General features: G+C 45.4%; 1 protein-coding gene across 1 annotated transcript in view; it reads right to left on the reverse strand.

Annotated features, from left to right (window-relative positions):
- Positions 1 to 19,065, reverse strand: part of LOC104638526 (CUGBP Elav-like family member 4) — a 396,138-nt gene that overhangs the window by 94,506 nt on the left and 282,567 nt on the right. Inside the window, exons 2-3 of the mRNA XM_075739073.1 lie at positions 17,873 to 18,001; positions 12,930 to 13,009 (exon numbers count right to left, since the gene is read on the reverse strand). Of these exons, the coding sequence (XP_075595188.1) occupies positions 12,930 to 13,009; positions 17,873 to 17,978 (186 nt within the window). The 5' untranslated portion in view covers positions 17,979 to 18,001. The remainder of the gene's footprint in view (positions 1 to 12,929; positions 13,010 to 17,872; positions 18,002 to 19,065) is intronic.

Consider the following 19,065-nt stretch of genomic DNA (forward strand, 5'->3'; position numbering starts at 1 on the left):
GTGTGTTATCAACATTGTTCTCATCCTAAATCCAAAACACAGCACTACACCAGCTGTCAGAAAGAAAATTAACTCTATCCCTGCTGAAACCAGGACACCCTCTTATCCCATTTGGAGGCAATGAATGCTGTGGTTCAGAGGGAGCTAGGAATCCTGGGAAAGATGGTGAGTGAAGCCTGTCACGTCCCATGGGTCTTTTCGTCATCATACCAGATGCTTATGAGGCTAGAGAGATGTGATTAGAGAAGTAAAGGCCATCTTTGGTGCCAGTATGATTCATACACTCTGTCAGGCAGTCAGGCTGCCTGGATTTGTATTCTGGGCCCCAGAAACATGTGCTTTATTAGTTCATTTTTGGAAGAAGGGGGAGGTAGGGAACATGGTCCTATGATTTTATTTTTTATAGAAAGAATTAAGGGAAATTATGGTAACGCTGGGAAACGTCTGGCCCAAAATACCTCAGCTGATCATTGCTGAGCATTGTGGGCCCCCCACTCAAGGAGCTGCCAGGCAGTTTCTGCCAACTCAGCACTTTTCTGCCAGCATGCACTCATAATAATAGCCACTTCCCTACCCCTGTGCAAGCAAGGCACTTGGGCTAAAACTTCATCATGCCCACGAAGGTCTATTTTCCTTCTTTCCTCTACTTGCTCAGAGCTCCTTCTGCAGACTCTCACTGCTTTCCCTTCCACCCTTAATTCACCTAAAGATTCCTCTGCTGTGTTGAGAGGGGGGGTGAGAACAACTGCTTGGCCGGTTTCTGTAATGGGACTGTGTCTGAAGGCAACTTCACAGTGCTTTGCAAAGTCATAACTGCACCATAGGAATGCACAGCAATAATAATAGCAGTCATAAAAGCGAGCTGGAGTTGCTTTCTTTGATGGGATGCCTGAGCATCCAAAGCCAGGAAGATGGGAACCAGTGCCCAATTTGTCATGAGTTTGAAAGAGGGCTACTGCACATGATGTACTGACAATGACACTTGTTTCTTGGAGCAAGTTTTGAAATTTAAGTGACTCTTACTTGGTAAACTAAACAGGTGAAAAATTCCTCCAGCTTAATTAATGGCAAAAATCTCTTACGATATGAGAGGGTAGATGATAGTACATTTTATAAGGCAAGAAGAGAATCCCTTCATCTAACTATTAATCGTGTTTGACTCGGAATTCTGGTGGACTTCCAAAGAACATGGTGGGAGTAGGCTGAAAGTCAACCTTGTTCAAGGTGTTGTGTCATTCATATTTTATTGATTAATTAAAAATATTAAATACAAGAATTATAATTGATCTGTTGCCTATCAACACTGAGCAATAATTGCATAATTTTATTTAGGTGATTCCTGAGCAGAGATTTGAAGTTGGTTTTTTTGTCATTTGTGTTGATAAAAGAGCTGCACAGAAAAATGTTGAAATGAAAGCCCCCAAGTTAACAAAGTTTTGGGCTGCAGTACTTTTTCTTTTTTTTTTGAAGTTCAACTAAGTTGAATCTTTCTCTGAATGGCACAACCGGTAGCTAAGTGCCAAGCGCCGCTCGCTCACCCCTCCCCCAGTGGGATGGGGAGGAGAACAGAAAAACAACGGCAAAGCCTCGAGGGTTGGGATAAGGGCAGTTTACTGGGACAGCAAGGGAGAGGGAAAACAATCAACAGCAGTGCTGATAACAGATAGTAACAATGGGTGATAACAGAGAACGATTTTACCGATCCAGACGCTCGACCCCTCCCAGAGCCACGCTGACATGCCGAACCCGCCCCTGCCCGACTAGCCCCCTTTTATGGTGAGCATGATGTCACATGGTATGGAATAGCCCCCGGCCAGCTTGGCTCACCTGTCCTGGCTCCTTGGGAAATTAACTCTATCCTTGCCAGAACCAGGACATTATCCACCCCTTATTCCATACCATCTACGTCATGCCCAGATTATTTCACAGATCTCATTGCCTTACTCTATGGGCTATCGCTCTAAAATGTCTGTCAAGTTCATTTAGTCCATGGCTTTGGGTTCCATCTGCCATTACAGTCTCTCAGAGCAGGAGCAATGGTGCGTGCTGCTGGATTGTTGCACGCTGCATCCGGAGTCTTCACAGCCGGTGTATCTGGTATGGTCCATGCTCACAGTCTGGATGCCAAAGATGTGATTTTCGATAAAGTTTCTGGGCACCAGTTGAAGTCAGTTCTAGTTCCATCATTGTGGCACTTTGTTCAGTTTCAAAGTCCATCCTTCATTAGTTTTGGGTGATTCTTATGGTCATACCATTGATACAGTATATTGCTATTAACATCATGCAATTTAATTTATTGGCTATTTTCACCCAAAATCAAATCCCCTTGGGGTACACACCGGACTTCCCCATCCTTTCTCATCACCCACCAAGTGCACCCTGGTCCCTGAGCAAAAGCAATCCCGCAGATGGGCTTGCCTTTGCCTGAAGCAGGGATAACCCAGACTGTTTTACCCAACATATTTTTCATGTGCACTACAGGAACTTTATCCCCTTCTACTGGGCGTGGGAATTTTGACTGGGCAGGGCCAGCTCGCTTGGCAGATCCCCTAGTGTTAACTAACCAGGTGGCCTTTGCTAAATTTGTGTCCCAGTGTTTGAGGGTCCCACCACCCATTGCCCTCAGGGTAATTTTTAGCAGTCCATTGTACCTTTCAACTTTCCCAGAGGGTGGCGCATGATAGGGGATGTGATACACCCACTCAATGCCATGCTCTTTGGCCCAGGTGTCTATGAGGTTGTTCCAAAAATGAGTCCCGTTGTCTGACTCAATTCTCTCTGGGGTGCCATGTCGCCACAGGACTTGCTTTTCAAGGCCCAGGATAGTGTTCCGGGCAGTGGCATGGGGCACAGGATATGTTTCCAGCCATCCAGGGGTTGCTTCCACCATTGTAAGAACGTAACGCTTGCCTTGGCGGGTTCGTGGGAGCGTGATGTAGTCGATTTCCAATGCTTCCCCATATTTATATTTCAACCATTGGCCTCCATACCACAGAGGTTTTACCCGCTTGGCTTGCTTGATTGCAGCACACGTTTCACATTGATGGATGACCTGTGAGATGGCGTCCATGCTCAAGTCCACCCCTCGATCACGGGCCCATCTATATGTCACATCTCTTCCTTGATGACCTGAGGTGTCATGGGCCCACCGAGCTAGAAATAATTCACCCTTATGTTGCCAGTCCAAATCCACCTGAGCCACTTCAATCTTGGCAGCCTGATCCACCTGCTGGTTGTTCTGATGTTCCTCAGTGGCCTGACTCTTGGGTACGTGGGCATCTACATGACGTACCTTTACAACCAGCTTCTCTAGCCGGGCAGCAATATCTTGCCACAGTGGGGCAGCCCAGATGGGTTTGCCTCTACGCTGCCAGTTGCTCCGCTTCCACTTCTGTAACCACCCCCACAGGGCATTGGCCACCATCCATGACTCGGTATAGAGGTACAGCGTTGGCCACTTTTCTCTTTCAGCAATGTCTAGAGCCAGCTGGATGGCTTTCACCTCTGCAAACTGGCTCGATTCACCTTCTCCTTCAGCAGCTTCCGCAACTCGCCATGTAGGACTCCATACAGCGGCCTTCCACCTTCGATGCTTTCCCACAATGCGACAGGACCCATCAGTGAAGAGGGCATATGGCTTCTCATCCTCTGTTAGTTTATTAAACGGTGGGGCTTCTTCAGCAAGTGTCACCTCCTCCTCTAGCGACATTCCGAAATCTTTCCCTTCTGGCCAGTCTGTGATCACTTCCAGAATTCCTGGACGATTGGGGCTTCCTATTCGAGCCCATTGTGTGATCAGTGCAGTCCACTTAGTCCACGTAGCATCGGTTGCATGGTGTGTAGAAGGAGCCCTCTCTTTGAACATCCAGCCCAGCACTGGCAGTCGGGGTGCCAAGAGGAGCTGTGCTTCAGTGCCAATCACCTCTGAAGCAGCTCGAACCCCTTCATAGGCTGCCAATATCTCCTTTTCCGTTGGAGTGTAGCGGGCCTCAGATCCTCTGTATCCCCGACTCCAAAACCCCAGGGGTCGACCTCGAGTCTCCCCTGGTGCTTTCTGCCAGAGACTCCAGGTAGGGCCATTCTCCCCGGCTGGGGTGTACAGCACATTTTTTACATCTGGTCCTGCCCGGACTGGCCCAAGAGCTACGGCATGAACTATTTCTTGTTTAATTTGTTCAAAAGCTTGTCGTTGCTCAGGGCCCCATTTGAAATCATTCTTCTTCCAGGTTACATGGTAGAGAGGGCTTACTATCAGACTGTAATTCGGAATGTGCATTCGCCAGAAACCCACAACACCTGAGAAGGCCTGTGTCTCCTTTTTGTTGGTTGGTGGGGACATGGCTGCTATTTTGTTGATAATATCCATAGGGATTTGACGCCGCCCATCATGCCACCTTATTCCTAAAAACTGGATTTCCTGCGCAGGCCCCTTCACCTTACTTCGTTTTATGGCAAAGCCAGCCTGCAGCAGGATTTGAATTATTTTCTTCCCTTTCTCAGAAACTTCCTCTGCTGAGTTGCCCCATACAATGATGTCATCAATGTATTGCAGGTGCTCTGGGGCTTCACCCTTTTCCAGGGCACTCTGGGTCAGTCCATGGCAAATGGTGGGGCTGTGTTTCCACCCCTGGGGCAGTCGATTCCAGGTGTACTGGACGCCCCTCCAAGTGAAGGCAAACTGTGGCCTGCACTCTGCTGCCAAAGGGATCGAGAACAATGCATTAGCTATATCAATTGTGGCATACCATTTGGCTGCCTTTGACTCCAGTTCATATTGAAGTTCCAGCATATCCGGCACAGCAGCACTCATCGGCGGTGTGACTTCATTCAGGCCACGATAGTCTACTGTCAGCCTCCACTCTCCATTGGACTTGCACACTGGCCATAGGGGACTGTTAAAGGGTGAGTGGGTTCTGCTGATCACTCCCTGACCCTCCAGTTGATGAATTAGTTTGTGGATGGGAACCAGGGAGTCTCTGTTGGTGCGGTATTGCCGCCGGTGCACAGTTGTAGTAGCAATCGGCACCTGTTGCTCTTCAACCTTCAGCAACCCTACAACAGAAGGGTCCTCCGAGAGACCAGGCAAACTAGACAATGGTTCAGTTTCCTCCGCTTCCAAGGCAGCTATTCCAAAAGCCCACCTGTAACCTTTTGGGTCTTTGAAATACCCTTTCCGGAGGTAGTCTATGCCTAGGATGCATGGAGCCTCCGGCCCAGTCACAATGGGGTGCTTTTGCCACTCATTCCCAGTTAGACTTACTTCAGCCTCCAACAGAGTCAACTGTTGGGATCCCCCCGTCACACCAGAAATAGATATCGGTTCCACCCCTTCATAGTTCGATGGCATTAGGGTACACTGTGCACCCGTGTCCACTAGGGCCTTGTACTCTTGTGGGTTCGATGTGCCAGGCCATCGGATCCACACAGTCCAATAAACCCTATTGTCCCTTTCCTCCACCTGGCTGGAGGCAGGGCCCCTCTAATCCTGCTCATCATAGTCACTACTCACCTCTTGCAAAAAGGAAAAGGACTTAGAAGTCCCTTCAAGAGGATCAGAAGTGCGATCTGGCCTTTCACTTGGTCTGGGGGGCTGCCCGGTGGAAACTGGAGCAGCATTCTTCCTGGAAGAGTCCCTTCTTACAGCTGTCTTGCCTTGTAGCTCATGTACGCGTGCCTGCAGGGTTGAGGTGGGCTTCCCATCCCATTTCCTCATGTCTTCTCCGTGGTCATGCAGGAAAAACCACAGGATACCTCGTGGTGTGTATGCTCTATATCCCCTCTCTGAAGCAGAAAAACACTTACTCCTAACAGCTGAAATACGTGTCTGTACAGGTGGGGAGTAAGATATATCCTCTTTGAGTTGCCGGACGTCCTGAGACAGTTTCTCCACAGCCGAGACTAGGGAGGAAGAAAGCCTCTCTTCATATTGCCGGAGTCGGCCAGCCACTTCGTCCACCGTGGGTGCCTCTTCACTCTTCCAGTCCATTAGTGCCAGTGAGTTGGCGTACGATGATGGTGCACTTTGCACAAATTTTTGACACATGGGTCGGGTACACTGGACTTCATTGGGGTCTGTGGGCAACTGTGCATTGTCCGGATCATAATAAACCATCTCCCGCACAGCTAATTCCCTCAGATATTGAATACCTCTCTCCATAGTGGTCCACTTGCCTGGCCGACATACAACATCTTCGCTGAAGGAATACCTTTCCCTCACACTTGACAGGAGGCGCCTCCAGAGGCTAAGGGCCTGTGCCTTCTTCCCAATTGCCTTGTCAATGCCCCCTTCCCTAGACAAGGATCCTAGCTGCTTGGCCTCCCTGCCCTCCATTTCCAGGCTACTGGCCCCGTTATCCCAGCAGCGGAGCAGCCAGGTAATAATATGCTCCCCTGGAAGGCGGCTGAAATCTTTCCGCATATCTCGCAGCTCGCTCAGGGACAGGGATCGAGTAATCACTTCTGGTTCTGGCTCTCCTTCTTGTTCTCGTGATGGCCTCGGTTCATCATCATCTTTCACTAAGCGAACCGATTTCCTTGTATATTTCTTTTTGTGTATAGGGGCAACTGATACTGGTGTGGGTTGATCTTTTGGCTCGACTACAGTGCCTGTTGCGGGGGTTTGGGTAGCTGCAGTGCCTGTTGCGGGGGCCTGGGCAGCTGCAGTGCCTGTTGCGGGGGCCTGGGCAGCTGCAGTGCCTGTGGGTCCGCTCTCTCCCTCTGGATGGTGCTGTCTACTATCAAGCAGTGTTTGATAGATTGTGGCCAGGGCCCAGCACAGGGCAGGAAGTTGTGTCTCCTTAGAATCCCCACAGCATTTTCCTTTCAAATATTCTACCGTTTTATCAGGGTCTTGCAATTGTTCAGGAGTGAAGCTCCAAACCATTGGGGGTGAAAAGGTCTCTAGATACCCACCCATACTCTCCCACATGCCATGCCAGCCCTGACCATTCAGCCTTGGGGAAGATCCCTGGATGGTACTCTTGAAAAGATTTTTGCTAACCCTGAACAGGAGTGGGAAAGCATGCAGGAGACCTAGCAACAGGAATATACTGGCCTGAACATTCCAAGGGTATTCAAAATTCTCAAAAATTGTTGTAACCAACCAAAAGGGAAAAGGGGAGGTGAAAGAGTGGGAGAAGGTATCCCCCCCTGTCTTCCCCATAGATTGGGTCCCATTATTAATCAATTCTGAAAGATATTGACCGAGGTACGGGCCTGACCGAAATGCTACATACACGTACCAGCTCAGACCCATGACTGTCAATGATATCTTATCATAAGTCATTATCACACAATACACCAACATGAGAACACGAACCCCTCTCCCAGAGGGGATAAACAGCACTGCAGGGATTACATAGAGTAAACACGGGTTTACAAAACAGAGCCATGTGACCAAACAGAACATCATTATGACCAGCGACTGTTTCAATAACATTAGAAATGCTTATAACAACTTTGTTTTAACACACTTGGGTCAGACTTGTCATTATCACAACCCCTCGAGCCCCACGTTGGGCGCCAAAAAGGACTGACGTGGTTTAGCCCCAGCCGGTAGCTAAGTGCCACGCACCGCTCGCTCACCCCTCCCCCGGCGGGATGGGGAGGAGAATGGGAAAAACAAAGGCAAAGCCTCGAGGGTTGGGATAAGGGCAGTTTACTGGGACAGCAAGGGAGAGGGAAAACAATCAGCAACAGTGCTGATAACAGATAGTAACAATTGGTGATAACAGAGAACGATTTTACCGATCTGACAACCGACCGACCGGACGCTTGACCGGTCCCGGAGCCACGCCGACACGCCGAACCCGCCCCTGCCCGACTAGCCCCCTTTTATGGTGAGCATGATGTCACATGGTATGGAATAGCCCCCGGCCAGCTTGGCTCACCTGTCCTGGCTCCTTGGGAAATTAACTCTATCCTTGCCAGAACCAGGACAGGCAGACATCTATTGAGTGCTTGTATCCAAGTCTCATATTTTCCTTTCTTTTCACAAAACCAAGGATTTCATCAGAAAAGTAATTTTCACGAAAGATGTTCAGCCAGGACTTGGGATGCTATTGCCTGGATGCAGAAGAAATGCTGTGGTTTGACCAAGCTGATGCAGACTTTTATAGTAAAACAAAAGAGGACTTGGCCTGTGTGATGGGGGAAGCTACCTTACAGGGTTTTGATGATTTAAAGGCCTTAAAGTTAATTAATTAAGGAAATACGTAGAATGAACGTAGTGCTGACAATTAGTGTGTTAGACAAGTTCACAGTACACCTAACAGATCAGGAGTCAGAGGATTCAGATGCAGGATGCCTGGTTTCTGAATCCCCAAATTGCTTTAGTTGGGCAGCAAACACCCAGAACAGGATTCAGCTCATCTTGCATTGAACATGAAGTTAGGTGCCCACTCTAAGCTGCACACTCAGTGGGGAGGTGGATGCCTCCATGGCTCAGTCAGACAATCTTAAACTACATGTCTGAGCTATGTGGGAGGGATCACCACCAGACAAGAGGGCAAGTAGGTGGCTAATGTCAGCTAGTATAGAGTCACCGTAGATCTTTAGCGCCAGCAAGATTACTGTGGCAGTGACAAGAGCAGCAGAAGGATTTCAGGGTGTTAATTTATAACAAAAGAAATTCTGAGGTGCTGCAGTGGGTGAGATGGTGAAAAAGGTGCAACAGTAGTATAGTTTTAATCCTATGTACTTTCTGGGTAGGATAAAGGCTGCTGCGAATTTGGTATGCGTGATGAAGTGTGGAGGAGAGTTTATTCCGCGTGGGTGGCTGGACAAGGCCGTATCATCTTAAACGTGTTAGATGTGTTATGCAGAATGACTCCAACATTTGACTGTCACCCGAATATGAAGGCATGGCGAGAAGGCGAAAACCAAGCTGAAGATGATACCTAGGTAGGAGCATGACTGACAGGTAGGATGATAATGTTGTCCACAGTGATTGAGAATGGAGGCAGAGGGGAGGGAGAGAGAGAGAGGGGACAGTTTGGGAGGAAAAGTTCAAGAGCTGTGTTTTATACATATTGAACTTGATATCCACTAGGAGATACTGGAAAGACAGGCCAAGATTTTAGTTTGGACAGGAGTCAGTCCTTCGGTAGAGAAGTTAGATCTGCAAGCTGTCACTATAGAAATAGTAGCTGAATTTGTGTTGGTGGATAAGGCTGCTAGGGACAAGGCTTGGATGAATAAAGGAAGAGAATCAAAGGAAGAGACCTTCTTATGCCCCCATATGGATGGAGGAGAGAGACAGGAGAGGACCGAGTAACCAAACCTGAAGGTACAGAGCATATAATTATTATAAATAAAAGTAAATGAAAATTATGATTTCTCATGAAGGAGGACATGGAGGTCAAGTAAAACACTGTCATAAAGCTTATGAGTTGATAGGCAATATGATTTTAAAAGATCCAGAAAAGCTCTCTTGGCAGGTAGATACAGAAAGAACTTTGGGTCTGCTCAAAAGTAAGGGATTTTGGGAAAGTTATTTCTCAAAACAGTTGATTTTGTGAAAATTAGAAAGCTGCAGACTTGTTTGGTGGGCCCTTAGGAGAAACAAGTGCCTTGCATAAAGAAATGGACTTGTGATGGATGGCTGTCAGGCATCTGTCCAGGAAAAAGTTAATTAAAAAAACCCAAAAAACAAAAACCAAAAACTTGCATAAAAGAAAGTTGCCTTTTGAAACTATTAGGCAACATATGTTGTGTGAACAGGAAGTCACAGTAGAGGAATAGTCCTGACAGCTGTGGAGAAACAGGAGTCTGCTGCAGGAACAAATAGCTCAAGACCTGACAAGAATGATGATGGATGCCCTATTGGTAGTAAACGAGGACAAGGCAAGAGATGTTTAAATTGACTGAACCACAGAAACAACTTTGAGTTGACATTGCAGCTGGACAAATGAGGCCAATCCTAATGGCGAGAGAAATGGCGGGGGGGGACGGGGACACACACGACAGGGGACGGACACGACTGAAGGAAGATGGCAGCAATGTACCACTCCTTTCCAAGGATGAGGGCTACATTGCCATCTCACCACGAGGTGGCTGCATTTCTCTGTGAACATTCAGGTCCTGAAAGAAGCTGCACACACTGAAGCACAGTGAAAATGAGAATGGGAAGAGAGATCACTTGCAGGATTTGGCCTATCTCTTTCAAAACGCCTTAAGCATTTTGAGGCCCTGTGGGAAAAACAGTGTGTGCTCCATGTCTTGATCAAGTGGAAGTTGCTCGACATGTCCTCACTAAGCTGCTGAGACATGGTAACTGCCCATGTACCTGCTCGTAGCTCATGGGAAATACAAGGCAACACCGCATAGCTTATAATAAAGAGGATGAAATTAATAATTTTCCACTTGCTTTTCCTGTGGACTAAGAGTAGGTATGTGGACTGCTGCTGAGGTTCAGCCAATTCATGGAAACTTGCCAAGCCATGGAAACTCGATTGTAAATCTAGGATGTGCATCTAGTAAGGGTTAAACCATAATGCTTTTTCAGATGTCCAGATTTGGTTATTCAAGAACATTTCTAGAACAGCTATTTGAGTCAAATAAGTCAATAGGATAAATGGTCCCATAAAAATCTGACTGATGAAATGGCCAAATTCCTCATTGTTTTACACATCCTAAGTTCAGTTGACGTCAGCAGGATGGAACAGAAATTTGCTCGCTAGTGGTCAAGAGATGAGTATTTTTTTCTTATCTAAAGTGTGCTGAAAATAGGAAAGATAATGGCTGGCGAAGGATAAGGATATTTTGGGTATAGTAGATCTAGCTAAAATCTTCAACTCTCCTTGAGTTTTGTCTGTTTTCTCGCATCATCTTCTCACCTCTGTCACCTGAGTTTGCAAGTTTTTGGGGACAGGAACTGGCTTTTTATTACACCTTTTTGTGGTACCACACCCTGTGGAACTGCAATTCCTAATGTCATTTTATACACATTATCGCTTTGGGTCAAAGTTTGAAAGAAAGTCATTAAAAGTACCTCTTGTACTATTTTTAATCTGATTTGTCTAAGATGAGATTCCAAAAAATGAGATCTTTGTAATTTGCTACTTTTAGAAATCTTTTCCTCTGTAAAGAATTTTCAATTTTCATCCCTGCAAAGACCTAGAGACAATTGGCCAGGCCCACTTTAAAGTTATTTGGATAAATTCATGAATTTACATTAGAGTCTCTTAATGAAAGAGAGATTTTGCACTCTTCAATATTTTTTATTGAGCTTTCCTGTATCCTTTCCAAGTTGTTGGCATGCTTCTTAGACTTTCATGATTCAATAAATATGATTTAAAATACTTTTCAGTTTCTACTTTCCTGAACTATCAGGCTCAAACCCTCATATTACTAGATATTTGTCCAAGTAGAATGATCCTTCAAATGTTTCCTGGAAGATTCAATAGTATATTGGCTTTGTGTGGCAAGATTTTAATAACAGGGGAGGTGTACAGGGGTGGCTTCTGTGAGAAGCTGCTAGAAGCTTTCCCTGTGTCTGACAGAGCCAATGCCAGCTGGCTCCAAGACAGACCTGCCGCTGGCCAAGGCCAAGCCAATCAGCGATGATAGTAACACCTCTGTGATAACATATTTAAGAAGGAAAAAAAAAAAACAACCAAACAAAAAAACCCCCAAAAATAAGAGCAGTTTTGCAGCCAGAGAGAGAGGAGTGAGAATATGTGAGAGGAACAACTCTGCAGACACCAAGGTCAGTGAAGAAGGAGAGGGAGAAGGTGCTCCAGGTGCCCGAGCAGAGATCCCCCTGCAGCTCATGGTGAAGACCATGGTGAAGCAGGCTGTCGCCCTGCAGCCCGTGGAGTTTCATGGTGGAGCAAATATCCACCTGCAGCCTGTGAAGGACCCCACGCCAGAACAGGTGGAGGCACCTGAAGGAGGCTGGGACTCCGTGGGAAGCCCATGCTGGAGTAGATTTACTGGCAGGACTTGTGACCCCCATGGGGGACCCACGCTGGAGCAGTCTGGTCCTGAAAGACTGCACCCCATGGAAGAGACCCATGCTGGAGCAGTTCGTGAAGGACTGTACCCTGTGGGAGAGACTCACGTTGGAGAAGGTTGTGAAGGACTGTCTCCTGTGAGAGGGACCTCATGCTGGAGCAGTTTTAAGATTTGGTTTTATTTCTCATTACTCTGATTTGATTGGTAATTAAATTAATTTTTCTCAAGTTGAGTCTGTTTTGCCCGTGATGGTAATTGGTGAGTGATCTCTCCCTGTCCTTATGTCAACCCACAAGCCTTTTATATTTTCTCTCCCCTGTCAGTTGAGGAGGGGGAGTGATAGAGCAGCTTTGGTGGGCACCTTGCATCCAGCCAGGGTCAACCCACCACAAGTAGTTGGTCTGACTGTCTTTCAAAAGTTGGATGTAGGGGACCACATTTATCCCTAGGTAGGCACTTTTGTAGTAGCAGAGAGGGGTGCCCATCACTGTGTGATTTGTCTCTAGCTTCTAGTGCCATCATGTGAACATGCAGCTCTCTGCTGAATGCTGGCAAAAAGTTCTTTATCCTTCACCTAGAGGCAGGGAGTCTTTGGGGAGGGAAAGCAAAGAAGCCCTTAGACACAAGTTTCTACTTGATTTATCCCTCTGAAACTTGAAAGGTTACACTCATGGTGAGTTTAACCCAATGTTTTTGGCATCTGTCAACAATATGTCTTTTTTCAAGTCATCAAAACTGCTGGTGACAGAACACAGCACCACTTGAGGTTCTGTGCCTGTGTGAAATGAAAGTGTCATCCTGGACTTTTCACTGATGAGTTAAGCACACCCAAGGCCCTGCACGCCTGAGCTCTTATCCATGCTTCCTGGAAGATGAGTTGCAGAGCATAGATAAATCATCCCTCCTCTCAGTCAGGCTACAGGACAGCAAAGCCCAGACTGATCCTCACTTGCCCGTGTTACAGAGCTACTCACCGGCATTGTCTGGCTGCCATGCAAGGCATTGATGGCTGCTTGGGCCTCCGCATGTGAAGAGTATTTCACAAATGCACACCCTGGAAGAGGAAAAAGAAGAAAGGTAAGAACGGTTGCATGGGTATCATGAAAATCCATCTAGCTGAGTACCCTGTCCTCAGAACCGGCCAATAAAGTTGCTTGCAGAGAAAGTATAACAAGCAAACATGCTCTTGGTTATTCCTTCCCAAACTCCAGTCATCAGCAGCCTGAGGACCTTTTAAGGCAAAGCTGCATCCAGTATCCCCATACTGCTTGTAATGGGCATTCACAGACCCAAACTTAGCAAGTACATTTTTGAATCCACTTATGTTTTGACCTCCACAGCTTCCCATGACAGAGTGCTGCACAATTTTACAATTATTTATTGAATGAAAATTAATTTCCTTATATTTGTACTAGACTTAATGCTGAATGCTCCTCCCTCTGGTGTTATGAGCAACAGTAAGGAATTGTGTAAAAGTTATCAGAAAGCTGCATGTACTTGTTACAAGCAACCACAGGACAGCTATACAGAAAGCATTCAGGTTACTCCAAATCCACAAGGTACCTTATCATATCACTGTCTGGTAGAGCTCGATGACAGATTGCTCAGAGTTTTCAAGCAGCTTTGGTCTGACAAAGCATGAGAGAGCTTCTGATGAAGAAGCAGGGGTGGGAGAGATCCACCAGTGATGATTGCCATCTTGTCAACACCAAAATTTGAATCTTTGTCTTTCATAGCTACAGAGCCAGTGCCTGTGGACATTAGAAAAATGTAGGCAGTGCTTCTCTGGCCTGCATTGCCACGTGAGGAATCTCACACCGAGCTCTTACATAGGGTTTTAGAGCAGAAAGGTGCATTTATGAATATGTGCTAGAGTGGACACTTCAAAGAGTTACATGCACCACTAGAGTGGAGGAAAGTATTGCTAACACTCTTAGCTACAAGAAAAGTGACTCAGAGAGAGGAAGAGTAATTTCTATATCCTAAGGAGGTTTTTGGAACAGATTGGGAGAGATCTGAGACATTGTGGCTTCCATCCTCTTCTATTACTACCAAAGACTTTTGAGCTTTTAATCAATTTGCATAGCCCTAGCTGTTTCCCTGAAGGGATGCAGATCACTGCATAGGGGATGCCAGTCCTGACAATGGGACAGCTCTCCTTTATTGCCTTTGCAACATATTTAGAAGGTCCATACACCCTTATGGATCCATACAGTGCAGGGTGAAAAACTGCAGCATTAGAACACCCCACTTGCAAATTAGAAGAATGAGCCCCAAAGGTCTCCAAAATCATCACTGCAGGCTGATAGAAATGAGATTGAAGAAAGCAGTGATAGTCCCTTCTGAAAATAATTCACACATATGAAATTAGCTTACAGTTAGGAGCCCTTCACTTTACATTCCCCCTCAGCACTGTGTGCAGACTGTATTTCAGGAAAAGCACAATTGTTGATAATAGTTGGATCTAATTTATAAGGAGCTGAGAGGAGACAGTCATGAGAAAATGAGTGTGGTGGGTTGACCCTGTCTGAGGGCCAGGTGCCCACCAGAGCCGCTCTATCACTCCCCTCCTTCATTAGACAGGGGAGAAAAAGTACAACAAAAAAAACTTATGGGTCGAGACACATACCAACACAATGAGATAGATAAACTTCAGTTGGAAACAATAGGGATCAATTATGACATAATTGCAGCCCAGCATTCCTGGGCTCCTGAGATACTGTCTTCCTCTTCATTAATCGGAGATTATCCAGAATTAGGGTGTATAATTATTTGCAGAGATTCTTTTGTACTTTCTGCCTCTAAAAAGATGATGCTGATTAGCAAATACACAAAAGCTTTCCAGCTCCAGTTACCCATTGCATTTACAGCAGGATTTTTGGCTGCAGTATTGCTGTCATGTTAAGACTTCACTCTCTTCAGGTGAAATTCACCCCTGTGCTGAGGAACCTGACGGATCAGTGGAGCTGGATAAAGGTGGGAATGAAGGGAGCAGCAGGCATTTATCTTTAATGCCCAAGATGATAATGGTATCCCTCCTACTGCTTCCAGTAGTTTTTGAGCTAGCAGGACAAGTGAAAACTCAGCTTTCACTGATGTATGGTAGTGAGGCAATAGCAGAGTTCCCAACATTTTGGCCCTTCTGTTTGTGTGTATAATTGGATGGCTTCTGTACACAATATCAAATGTACACATAATCTTCTTCCCTCCAATTTTTACCAAAACTGATTCCAGGACCTCATGAGCTGAGGACGTGAGTCATGCCACCCTCCTCAGACCAATGGTGTCCCTTTGACAGGAGCAGATCTGGAGTTTGAAGGGATTTTGACACACAGTGAGATATATAACCTGTGCTGAACAGGGAGATACATGCGCTCAAATTATTTTTCTTTCCATATTTCAAGATTATAGAGCTGAAAGGATTGCTCTGACTCTCTTGTCAGCTTAGAGGAGACTACAGAGTCAGGGCCTAAGGTTATAATTGCAGAGGGTGTTAAGACTCTTCTTGTGGAACTTCTGGTGCTGTGGGAAATCTTTACTTTCAGAGTTACTGAAGTAGACAAGTGCTGAATGGAGAGAAAAAAAAAGAAAAATAAGCTGTAAGATGTCCAGAGAGCAGCAGTGACTACCCTGTGGGTTCTGCTGGCTTGCTGAACTGAATCCGCTTTAGCTTCCTCACCTGAGGACTCCTGCACTCCTGGCTGCACACTGGTGAGCTTTACCCAGAGGGGTACAGGAATGCTCCTTCCTCTCCCAGGAGACACAGGCTCTGCATTTCCCTTCAGGCAGAGAAATGCCTCAGTCCCAGCTCTTCTGTCACCTGTTTGTATGCTCCAGCCACCCTGTGCCTACCCCTGAGTCATGCATGAAGTATTTCTGCAGCCCCGTGAAGGATATGTGTCATGGCTCAGGTCATCACCTATGGCTTCAGGCAAAGTTCAGGCAGCTTTCTGGCTGTGGTGGCATTAAAATAGGAATCTGGGACCTACCTTCCGAGAGCATTGCTTGCATTGAGGGTGGGGCTTCATGTAATAGGTTGGGCTGGACTGAAGTCTATGGGATCTGATTGCACTTAGCCAATCTGCCTAAATCTCAATTTAGGTGGAATTTAAGCTTTACGGGTTTTACCCAAAATAAGTAGCTCACAAGCAATATGTGTCACATATTGGTTTCTAGCAGATTGGGAATAATTTTGTGGGAGTTGTGGCTTGCCTGACTGTCTCCTAAGATAAGGGCACTAGCCTTAAATTTTCTGTTGGATTGACTGCTCTGTGTGTGTATGTGTGTGCATGTAACTGTGTGTGTAAATTAGGAGCTTCATGTTCTCAATAAATATTACCAGCAAATGAAAGCTGGTAATATTAACTGTCAAGGCTCAGTATTGATCCTGACCAGCTCAGTGAAATGCAAGCCTGAGACTGCAGCCTGCTAGCACTAATAATTAAGCTGGTTAGCAATATGGAGCTGCCACTCAGATTCAAACTTATAATGAAATTGTTTAAGAAAAAAAAGATAGAGCAAGTATGAGTACAAGTCTGTGGGTTGGCTCTCCTTTGGAACCTGTTTCTTACAGATCTCAGACATTATTGCCTTTATTATTGCTCTGTTTAACTCCTTTGTCATTAGATTTTGTTCTGTACAATTCAGGTGGAGACAAACTTTTTTTTTGCTTTCCCCAATTTACTGATTTGTTCAGTGAATGGAGTGCTTAACTGCCTACCGTTATGATGATTAGAGCTCTTCTAGACCAACCTAGCCTACCACTTTCCAGTGGGGCAGCCTCCGTCTTTGGTGTCATGAAACTAAAGTAGCCATAACATTGAAGGAAGATACCCACAGTTTACTTTTAGCCATTTATATCAGGAAGGCTGAACTTTGCTGACTTATATCAAACAGCTGCCCTATAATGCCAGTATGAAGTCTTTTTTTTTTGGCCGACACTGATTTTATGGAACAGCAATATCTTTCTCCAGTGTATCACTGTGATTTGGATTTTTTTTTGCCTCCCTGTTGCAAAAAATATGCTGGCTGATGTTGTCACATGTCAAAATATCCAGTGAGATATGAACTGTTTCAGCAGGACTGGTCTCTTCCCTGGTGCTGCACATTCCAGCACAGTTTATGATATATTATACACAGATCAATATTCAATGGATGCATTATACTGTCAAAAGTAAAGGGCTTCCTATTCAAATTGAACTTACTTTGTCTAGAGACTGACAGGGAAAAAAATGACCCTCCTATTCAAGAGAGAAGCCTCATTCTTACACCTGGGCTGTAGCAAAGGATCCTTTGTGCTATGAGGTAATAAAAGTGGCAGAAGGAGATAAGGCATGTAGTTTTGCAATGAAGCATTTGTGTGTTTGAAACAGTAAATGTCTACTGAGTGTAATATATAAATCAGCACCTGGATCCTTGCAATTATGATCACTGATTGGTGTGTATCTTTACAAAGACAATCTGAAGAAAGGGAAAACCTGGGGCTGGTGAGTGACAAATAAGCAGAGATGGAGATGGAGCTGGTGAGTCAAGATGTAAAGTAGCAGCCTTGGCTTTGTTTAAAGAAAGAATGAGCCTGTTCAATGGGGTGGGGAAAGCACATTTTCAGCAAATGTAAAGGCCCTGTGTTCAGACAGGAGGCGCTGCCTTGCAAGCAGACAATAATAGGCATGACTTTGCATGCAGTTGGTCGGAGGCATGTGGTTTTAAGTGCAATCAGCTTTTTATTCTCATGCACAAGCAGACATCGACCAGCAGAGAAAAGACCTCCCTTGGCAAATGTGACCCCCCTCCTAATGTAAGAGATGCTGTCCTGGTGGCTATCTAGTGACTTTGTCACACCAGAAAATGATATATACACTGAGACCGGGTCTAGCTTGACACTAAAGCCAGAGTGTGCTGCAAGGCATCACCTTACCTTTGCTGTTGCCATCGGGTCCTCGAAGGATTGTGCACTCCTCAATGTTGCCAAATGCCTCGAATAGCCTACGCACGTCATCTTCTGACTGCTGCTTATTGAGCATGCCCACAAAGAGTTTTCTGTCTTCTGGAACAAAATTAAGAGATGCTTACCAAATTTCAGGAGGGATGTGAAAGCCAAGATGGCTCAGTATCACATGCAAAACAAATGGTGATTTCACTGAGGTGACCTATTTCAGAAGCTGCTAGTCTTTTCTAGTGACTGGCTCGAAAAACCTCAATAGTATCTGACTTTCAATGAGTACTTGAAAATAATTTGGCAATTAAAAAAAAAAAGAGGTTAAAAGGTATGGGTAAATATAAAATCTTTAACTGCTTCTCAAAATCTAGGCACCAAAGTCTTCTAAATCAGCTTTTTCTGATCAATTTTTACAGTCAGCTTGCAGTAACTGAAAAGACAGCATTGTTCAGACTGCGATCCAAGAGGAATGTGGATAAAGATAGCATATAGAAATAAAGGAAAAATAACATAGGTTAGTAGCCATCGCAATACTAAATAAGTTGCAAGGAAAAAAATGTTTAACATAAGTTGTTTTAAATCAGAATATAATGGAAGCCACAGCCTGTAAATGAAGATTTGTCTTTCATATACACTCATGGACACATACATACAAATTTGGATGAGTTATTTAATATATTTTTAAAGTTCATTTGAAATAAGCACAAAGTTTTTGAACTATAAAGTTAACATATGATTACTAATATCTGAGATAGCTCAAGTAGGTGGTAGTTCATGTCAAAGCAGACATGAAGCAAAAGAGACTCTCTTAGGTAAGGTATGTGGCTTAGAGAGGCAGTTACTGAAGTTCAGTGTGCGCTCCGTGGGGCGTCTTTCCATCTAGGGCTAGGCAAAGCCTTGGAAAAAAAAGAGTCCAGTCCAAATTCCAACAGTTCTCTAGATATATGAGGAAAATCCACCTGGAGAATGAGACCAGCTGTCCTGGAAGATGGGAGACATCTTAGGAAGGGCATCTTCCCCATTGCAAACAGAGGTTAAATTATTCCCTATTCTATTTGTATTTAAATGTTATGTTTCTATGATAAGTGTAAGGCAGAGGTGTCAGATGGGCCCGGGCATACGTGAAAAGTGAAATAATAGAGCATTGCAAACCAAGTGTGAGAGGAGAAGGG

Source organism: Balearica regulorum, chromosome W (assembly GCF_011004875.1).
Source record: "Balearica regulorum gibbericeps isolate bBalReg1 chromosome W, bBalReg1.pri, whole genome shotgun sequence".
Taxonomy (NCBI): Eukaryota; Metazoa; Chordata; class Aves; order Gruiformes; family Gruidae; genus Balearica; species Balearica regulorum.